The following is a 9,683-nucleotide window of genomic DNA, read 5'->3' on the forward strand; positions in this document are numbered from 1 at the left end:
CCCGCCATAAATAGAAAATTAAAATGGGAAATTTTCGCCAACATGCAACGCTTTCTTTCCTGTCCACGTCTCACTCGTATAGAATTTCCAATCCATGAAAAAGGTGGGCCACACCATAAAGATCACCTGAGACAGAAACAAGATGAATCGTTCATTGGTTGGGCCACGTGTCAACATTGAGTCAAAACAACGGCTGTTCATTTATTTCTATGGTGTAGCCCAGATAATGAACGGACAGATCTTATTTTCATCAAAATATATTTTTATGGTCTGTTCCACATTTTGAACGGATCAGATTTCTACATGGATAATAAAGCATCCGTAAAAAAGGCGTTGAACCTAAAAGCTTACTGATAACGTTGTATGTTAACAGTTCGCGAGTTGTATTTGATACTCTGGCGGCGTTTGACCCTTGATACGCAGGAAATTTTACACCTGTCATACATTAACTCAATCAAAACCGACTAAATTGTGGAACCCACTATGGCTAAGTCATAATCAGAAAATTAGATTATTTGAGCAATATTAACCTTTGATTAGGAGACACTTGTTTGTTTAAATTGGACCGTTGGATGTATTCTTCGTTTTCAATAAATATCCACCAACCGATTGTCTGAACAAACAAATAACCGTAACCTGTGGTTGAGGGTTCTTCGTACACCTATAGTGGGACCCACAATTTGGAGAGTTTCATTTGACTGCTTGTATAGCCGCGTATGCAATTTCTAAGTAGTTTCTAATGGCCAGCGTATCAGTCATCGCTCTCCGGCAGAGTATTAAATGCTTTCCTTCCCCCCTTTGCCGTCCCTCCAAAACCTCCCAAAATTTCCCCTTTCACAGGGAGAGAGAGAAGCAGCGAATTTTCAAAATGACAATATTGCCCTTCGCCCGAGAGAAGAAGAACCGTCGACCCCTGCGGGCCCCACTCCTGGCCCATAAGCAGTGCGAAGATGCAGCCAGCATCGATCACGGCTTCGGTGAGGCGTCATTCGCCGGAGCCGTCTTCAATCTATCGACGACGATCGTTGGGGCCGGAATCATGGCATTGCCGGCCACGCTGAGGGTTCTTGGCCTCATCCCGGGGCTTGTGATGATCGTCCTGGCCGGAATCCTGACCGAATCATCAATCAACATGATCTTGCGGTCGGGACGGGCAGGGCCGTCGCTGAAATCGACGGCCGGATCTTCGTACTCGGGCATCGTCGGTGAGGCCTTTGGCGGAGCGGGCCGTGCGATCTTGCAGACGTGCATCGTCGTCAACAATCTCGGGATGCTCGTCATCTACATGATCATAATCGGTAAGAGTTTCGGTTATTTCGTTCGCAGCGGCCGATATTTCGGTTCTGGTTTTATTGAGAATATCGGCTTCGGATTTTTCTGATTTTTCCGAGGAAGTGAAATCGATGATGATCTGTTTTACTATTTCCATTTTGGGTTAAAAGTCTTCGCTAACATGCGCCAATGGGGTGCACTCGATAACATGAACTAACGTATATATGGTAGAGCCTTTTCTCCACAGGACACGTGGCAGGTGCTGGTCCACTCATATACTGCTGATTGCGTGGTGCCCCACATTCTCTGGGCCCCACCATGATGTATGTGTTATATCCACACCGTCCATCCATTTTGCGAGATCATTTTAGGGCATGGGCCCAAAAATGAATGAGATCCCAAGCTCAAGTGGACCACACAACAGAATGCAGTGGGGATTGAACGCAAACCATTGAAAACCCTTGATATAATCCTATTGCTTGTGGGAACGTTAACTGTTTTAGTTTTCTGCCGTCCATTTAGTGGCCATAGATTGGATGGATAGGATTTTTCTAATCGGTTTGATTTTTTAGTCATAAACCATCCACTCTCAGGCCCTGGAAATGGGCCGACCTGATTTTCACACCACTCTGCCACGTTTACTGTTGAGAGATGGCTCTATCATGTAACGGTGGTATTGTCTCCCCCTTGGGGTTTGCTTGTGATCTGAACCGTTAAAATAATGTATCCCATTTTTATAAAAATCGTTGACGTGGCTATTTAAACCTTTGAAAAGGTTGGGAAACAAGGAAACGGTTAGAAAAAGGGTATACACCAACGGTTCCCATTCAAGTAGTAAGATGATTAATATTCTATGGCTAGGATCTCCCAATCTAGGGGAATTTTTGGAGCGTGGATTTGTGAGTCCCATCAAATCAACGTTTTGGATCACTTAACCATGGACACCACTTATAGAAAAAACGCAATGTGGGAGCATTGTATAAGCTCTTTGCGTCAATCGCGTCTGACCCTCCAATTTGTGTGTGATGGCTATCTAAACTTTTCATCATTTGTAGAATCCTGACCAGTAATCAGTTACCTCCTAATGGATGTTTAAGATTCAAAATGGGTTAGACAATGTTAGAAGTGTCCATGATTGGCTAGAATGATCATAGATGCTACAGTTGGACGGTCCAGATCTACCTAACATGCCACCACGTTAGCTACAGCCCTGAGCAGTAAATCTATATGGGTTAGCCGCGTTGGACAAACAATGCACGAGATTCATTGGTTTTGACTAACATGCGCCTCTTATAGGTGGGCACGCACCAAACACTTCGTTGACCGTGCCCACGTGGCGCGATCCAGTAAGAGAAATGCTCCAATGCCCTAATTGCATTGAGACACTTGGAAAATCCAATGGATTGATCTAGACCATCCATTAGCTCTAACATAAATTCCATGTGACATCATATACCAATCTTAATATGGACGGTCAAGATCATTCATACAATACAAGGTTCAATCTACAAATTGATCAATCCATTCGTTGGGCCCACCATAGATTGCTATGATTCTAATGAGTCAGATTTATTAGGCCATACTAACCAGTCCATACACGATCCTGTAAACAGATGGTTCCAAAATTCAGGAAAAATCAGGGATAGATTGGATCATCCAATCAGTGTGATTTTTGCATAGTGGCCACTAAAATGTGTTCTAGAACAAATAGACCGTTCAGATTGATCGATCCGACTGTCCAAGTGACCGAAATGCAATCAAGAGCACTATACTTTATGGTCCTCTGAGAGGACTGGAGGATTTATTTATTTTGCACGACTTCAGTACGCCCGAGTAGCACGGATGGTTGGTAGGCACATCATCTCCTCCGTATAAATATAGCTGGCGGGAATCTATCAACACGTCGGAATTGAGAATTCAAAAAATCCATTTTGAAATGAGTGTAAATCTACCACACGGATTATTGAATGGTGGGAGATTTGTGCTCACCAACCCTCAGTGAGCACCGAGTACACACGATCTATCTTTTTTTTTTTGGTAAATAATAAATAAACAATTCTATCGTGGGTGCAGGGGATGTGCTGGCAGGGAGTTCAAGTGCTGGAATTCACCACAGCGGTGTGATTGAAGAGTGGTTTGGACGGCAGTGGTGGACCACACGCTCTTGCCTATTGCTTCTCACGACCTTCCTGGTTTTTGCACCGTTGATTTCATTGAAACGTGTAGGTGAGTCATTCTTTCAATTAATGTAGAGATTAGGTGAGATCCCTGACTGTGGGGCTCACAGTGATGTATGTGCCTTAAATCCACACTGTTCAACCATTTTCAAAGCTCATTTTAAGGCATGATCCAAAAAATGAAGCATTCCCAAATCTTAGGTGGACCACACCACAGAAAACAGTCGTGATTTCAATCTCTACCATTAAAAATCCATGGAGTCCACTGTAATGTTTATTTGCCATAGATTGATAAGGTCACAAAGATCTATATGAAGTGACCACACAAGTATCATCTTGATCCAAAGCTTTTGTGGCCCATGAGAAAAATTTAATGGTCACTTACTTAGTGTTTCCCGTACTATGGCCTATATGAGATTTGGATCTGTTTCATTTTCTGGGTCATGCCTTAAAATGAGTTTTCAATACAGACGGACAGCGTGGATGTAGTCACGTATATCGAGGTGGGCCCCACAGTCAGGGGTCCCACTGAAGCTGTGCCCATATAATTCATCATGTGGGGCCCTCAGTGAATGGGACGGATCAGGCTGGTCCACTCCGAAACGGATTGGCTGCTCCCCTGGCCGGTGCTCTGTGGACCCCACCATGATGTATGTGTCTCATCCATGCCATCCATCCATTTTTCCAGATAATTTTTATGGTATGAATCCAAAACTAAAGTAGATCAAAATCTCAAGTGGGCCACACAGTGTGGATTGAACTATCACCATTAAAAACTTCTTGAGGCTACAAAAGTTTTGGATCAAGCTGATATTTGTTTTTTGCCTTCATCCAGGCCTGTATGACCTAATCTACAGGTTGGATGTCAAAAGGACATTACAGTGGGGCCTAGGAGGTTTTTAATGGTAGATGTTCAATCACTACTGTTTTCTCATGGTGGGGTCCACCTGAGATTTTGATCCACCTCAGTTTTGAGTTCATACCATAAAATTATCTGAAAAAATGGATGGACGGCATGGATGAGACGCATACATCATGTTGGGCCCACATAGCACCGACCACTAGCTAACTTGGCTAGTCACAGCCTCACTAACCAAACTGCGTCCAGTCCACTCATCAAGTGGGCCACCACATGTATATGTTGAGGATGGCCCATCTGATCGACTCTTGATCTCTGATAAGGGTTATGTTCATGGTGGGCACCATGTGATGAATGCCTCAGAATTCAGCACGAGTTGTAAGGAGAATTTTAATATGACAAATGATCTGGTTTAAGACTCCCTTTAGGGCTTTAATGGTTGGCCCACTTGATGATCGGGTCGGGTCTTGCCATTGATTATTAATTAGCCCGACTCCAGCTAGACCATGGACCTACATTTCAAGCCTGGGCCCGACCCTTTGGGCTAGGGGCTGAAGCTCAAGACTTACAAGGCTGAGCTATTGATAAATTAGATTCTTGATTGTTTTTGGCAGACTCTTTGAGATACACATCAGCAGTATCGGTTGCATTGGCCATGGTATTCGTAGTAATCACGGCCGGGGTCGCGATCATCAAGCTGATGAATGGAAGTATTGGAATGCCACAATTGCTGCCTGAAATCACAGATCAGACCTCATTTTGGAAGCTTTTCACAACGGTGCCGATTCTAGTTACGGCCTATATCTGCCATTATAGTGGTATTGTTTGGACTCTCTTTTATTTTGTTTTCAGCCCTTGATTTGGTTTCCACATGGGACCCGCTGTGGATGGACCATACCGCGCGCCCCCCCCCCCCAAAAAAAAAAAAAAAAAAAAACACATTGGTTGGATGTCCACCAATTTGCAATTAATGGTAAAGATATCCGCCAATCAGCAGCTAGGATCATCTGACTATTTTGAGCAGCGTATATTCTTCATCCACAGAGGGCCCAGTAGATGAATGGTCCAGATCTTGTACATGTGTGCCACATGTTGGAACCTTCCCTTTTCTCTGAGATTGATCCTGTGCAATGAATTTTACACTGCAAGTCAGTACATGAGCTATTGTGGAAGCGGATTCTGGACAAGTGGCAAGCATGGATCGGATCGAAACCGCCTTTAGAATCTCCAGTAGTGAATGGGCCATGGTCCAAAATCACAATGCCATGGTCCATTAAGTGTGGGAAGGCCCATTTATTAGATGGTTAAGATGGTAATTTGGTGGGGGAGCCAATTTCCTGCAAACAAGTGTTGTAGGGAGCCCTGGACAACACAACACTCTGTGGGGCCCACCATCATGTCTGTTTGAAATCTACTCTGACCATCGGTTGCACCAGCTAATGATCATAGGTGAGCCAAAAAATCAGTCAGATCTGAAACTCAAGTGAGCCACAACCCAGGAAACATTGGGGATTGGATGTCCAACATGGAAAATTTCCTGGGGCCCACTGAAGTTTTGGATCAGGCTGATATGTTTGTTTGCACTTCATCCCAGTGGGGCTCACCTGATGAACGGGTTGGATGGCATATGGACATTAAGGTGGGCCTCCATCCCCACTGTTTCCCATGGTATGGCCCATTTAAGTTTTGGATCCGCCTGATTTTTGGTCTCAGGTCTGAAAATGAGCTGGCCCAACTGAAGGATGGAGTGACAGTGGGACCCACAGAGCCTTTTGTTGTACGGACTCCCTGGACCTTGCAAGAAAACAGGATGCTTGGTTTGGATAATTTGCACATACCCATCATTCGAGACCATCCGATTGATAGGCCACCCCTTCCATCGGTCAATTGCTAAAGATTATGACTTCTACTAACCGTCGGGGTGTTGATTGGATGGTTTGGGAGCACCTAATGGGGTCGGGTGGCCTAGATGGCCCATTGAGTGGACGCTTCAGATGTATGTGGTCAGTGGAGACGATTTTTAACTGTATTAACTAACCTTAATTCAATCTGCAGTACATCCCATAGAGAATGTCAAGACGATTTTTAACTGTATTAACTAACCTTAATCTGCAGTACATCCCATAGAGAATGTCAAGACGATTTTTAATTGTATTAACTAACCTTACCTCAATCTGTAGTACATCCCAGTGTTTTAAATAGCGGTAGTGTGATGCGTAGCGCTCAGCCCTCTATAGCGTGTAGCGTAAATACGTAGCGTGTAGCGTAAGCTACACGATATTTCTATTTTTTAATTTAAAAATAGGATAAATATAATAAATAGTGGAAAAAAAGGGAAAAAAATATAAAAATGCCTAAAAGATGATTCATTTTATCAATTGTAAGCATGTTCAAAAAAGTTATTAGTTATCATTTATCAAAAGTCAATCCACATATATAAGCTAAATCAAATAATTATCACATCAACAACTTCCTAAGTAAACCACTTTAATTAATAATGTCTAATTGAAACCACAAGTCACAATTATGAAAAGAAATAAAAATCCCATGGGTTAAAAGTATCAAGTACAATACAAGTGTCACATTGCTCAACATTAGAAACAAAGAAAACGTAAAAAAATTAAAAAAAAAACTAAAATAGTAAAAAAATAGATGGTAGCTTACGCTACGGACGCTACGCGCTACGTAGCTGTAGCATACGCTACAGGGGATTTACGCTATTTGGGACGCTACGTAGCGCTACGGCCACGCTATGCTACGTAGCGTACGCTACCGCTACGCTACGGGCGCTATTTGAAACACTGGTACATCCCATAGAGAATGTTCAGACGATTTTTAACTGTATTAACTAACCTTAACTCAATCTGCAGTACATCCCATAGAGAATGTTCAGATGATTTTTAACTGTATTAACTAACCTTACCTCAATCTGTAGTACATCCCATAGAGAATGTTGAGAAGATTTTTAACTTTATTAACTGACCTTAACTCAATCTGCAATACATCCCGTAGAGAATGTTGAGACTATTTTTAACTATATTAACTAACCTTAACTCAATCTGCAGTACATCCCATAGAGAACGTTGAGACAATTTTTAACTGTATTAACTAACCTTAATTCAATCTGTAGTGCATCCCATAGCGAATGTTGAGACGATTTTAAACTGTATTAACTAACCTTAACTCAATCTGCAGTACATCCCATAGAGAATGAGCTCAAGGATCCCACGCAGATGAAGTCGATCGTGCAGTCATCAATTGTTCTGTGCTTGTCAGTCTATGTGGCCACCAGCTTCTTTGGGTTCCTCCTCTTCGGAGATGGGACAATGGACGATATCCTGGCCAACTTTGATGGCGATCTTGGGATCCCGTACAGCTCCCTCTTCAATGATATCGTGAGGATCAGCTATGCAGCCCACCTGATGCTTGTCTTCCCCATTGTCTTCTTCACACTCCGCCTCAACCTCGACGGCCTACTCTTCCCGTATGCGGTCCCCATCGCATTTGACGGTCAGCGATTCTTCTCAATGACTGTCGCTCTTATGGGCCTCTCCTTCCTTGGTGCCAACTTCGTTCCAAGCATCTGGGATGCTTTCCAATTCACTGGGGCGACGGCCTCGATCGCCATTGGATTCATCTTCCCAGCTGCCATTGCTCTCAGGTATTCTAATCCGTTAAATGTCAGGGCCCATCATGTGGTGGGGCTGGACCATGATAAAAACTACATATTGCACGTGTAGATGAGATCAGGATCTTGATTAATGACTGATAGGGAACTTCAACCATGTACATAGTTTGTACTTGTGGGGCCCATGGTATGATGATGAAGACCATTGAATTTAATGGTTCCATCATAACCGACCGTGCTCAAATAATCTCCTCCATCGGACAATCCCAACCTTTCAAATGGTTAAGAAGAATGAGACTAATAGTCCGCATTCAATGGCAAAGAAAGGAAAAAGATTGACAGCAGACTTCCAATGCTGGAAGAGATTTGGGGGTGTAACCATGGGCCCCACATGAAAGCAATAGGAAGTTGCCTATCAGGGGTGCCAGTGGGTTTGGGCTCAACCCCAGCTTGACACCTAAGACCCAAGGCTTGTGCCTGGTGTGGGCCAGAAAAATTGGTTGGTCCAAGACTCGACCCGCCTGGACCAAAAATTAACAAAATCTCAATTTCCCACCTGAATGTTCTTAATTTATTCATTTATCAAGTGGGCCACATATGCACAAAAAGATATTTTAGAGGAAAGAAACCAAAGGTCTGCATTTCAAGATGGATGGGTTGCTTGAGGATTGGAATGGATATTTGTAGGACATAAGACTCTGTTTGGGCTAAAATGACTTGAGCCCAAGCCAACCCAAAAATTGGCTGGACCAGACATCTGAGGCCCAATCCAGCCCACAGGCTAAGCTTAGGTTTAAGCGCAACCTAGAGCCTGGTCACGCTTGTCAGGCTGGGCAGGCAACCATTGTTTGGATCAAGAATTACAGTTGCAATGTAAAAACACCATCATTATGATTTTACATCGGTAGTCAAATGCAGATTGTACTATATATTGTATTGCAGTGGAAAATCTCCCATCCAAACACGTGTTTTAGTGTATTTTTTCCGTTGATTTGACATTGTAAAAGTATCATTATTATGATTTTACTACACCTATCCAAACACGGCAATTGTTAGTAAAATTACCTGTTTTTCAGGAGACTTGATATTGTAATTTGTAACCATTTCACTTTTACAATTCATTATGCTGTAATTCGCAATCCAAACAGGCCCTTTTTGAAGCCAGTAATGCTTGAGCCATTTTGGTCGAACCCATGCTGAAATCAGTCCTTTTTTGCAGGAATGTTCATGGAATTGCCACAAAGACAGACAGGGTCTTGTCATGGTTCATGATTGTGTTGGCTGTGACGTCTAGCACGGTGGCCATTTCGAGTGACATTTACGCTACCTTGTCCAATGGAGGTGAGATGGGCCGATGATCTTAAGGAGTGGGCATGGTGGTTTTGTTCATGAAGCTCTTGCATGCTTGAATGCTTTGAGCTACGGCATCTTTGGAGTGAAGAGGGTTATCGAGATGGTGGATCATTGGAATTTCAGGTATTGCATTTGTCCATGGATTATTTACAACACTTTTTGATAGATATACTCTTTATTTTATATTTTTGGTAATAACACAATAAGATTTTGTGATGTTGTATTACCAACAGTAGAAAGAAAAGGGTGTATTTATCAACCAGGGTGGGTGTAGATGTCAGTTCTTTGTGCAATGCCTGTTCTCCTTTCTCTCATTGTTATGATTTTGTAAAGCTTATATCTAAAAACGAAAGAATTTTTGTTATACAAGAAAAATGGAGTTGCAATTGTACAA

At 42.8% G+C, this 9,683-nt stretch overlaps 1 protein-coding gene across 2 annotated transcripts; it reads left to right on the plus strand.

Moving 5' to 3' along the window:
• The first annotated feature begins 624 nt into the window (after positions 1-624).
• On the plus strand, positions 625-9,683 carry LOC131218843 (amino acid transporter AVT6B-like). 2 transcript variants are annotated; one of them, XM_058213696.1, is made up of 5 exons: positions 629-1,298; positions 3,346-3,498; positions 4,923-5,126; positions 7,504-7,969; positions 9,156-9,683. In XM_058213696.1, exons 1-5 carry the CDS (start codon positions 740-742, stop codon positions 9,292-9,294), a joined length of 1,521 nt encoding a protein of 506 aa, XP_058069679.1. In that variant the 5' UTR covers positions 629-739; the 3' UTR covers positions 9,295-9,683. The 2 variants fall into 2 exon arrangements, with proteins under 2 accessions (XP_058069680.1, XP_058069679.1); XM_058213697.1 differs by lacking the exon at positions 4,923-5,126 and having other exon boundaries at positions 625-1,298.

Source organism: Magnolia sinica, chromosome 11, assembly GCF_029962835.1.
Source record: "Magnolia sinica isolate HGM2019 chromosome 11, MsV1, whole genome shotgun sequence".
NCBI classification, from domain to species: Eukaryota; Viridiplantae; Streptophyta; class Magnoliopsida; order Magnoliales; family Magnoliaceae; genus Magnolia; species Magnolia sinica.

Excerpts from the sequence above, each read along its gene's own strand:
- LOC131218843 (XM_058213696.1), top strand. The coding sequence starts at position 740 with ATGGCCAGCGTATCAGTCATCGCTCTCCGGCAGAGTATTAAATGCTTT. Across the intron at positions 3,499-4,922 it reads GATTTCATTGAAACGTGTAG|ACTCTTTGAGATACACATCA; the intron begins GTGAGTCATTCT and ends TGTTTTTGGCAG. Across the intron at positions 5,127-7,503 it reads CTATATCTGCCATTATAGTG|TACATCCCATAGAGAATGAG; the intron begins GTATTGTTTGGA and ends CTCAATCTGCAG.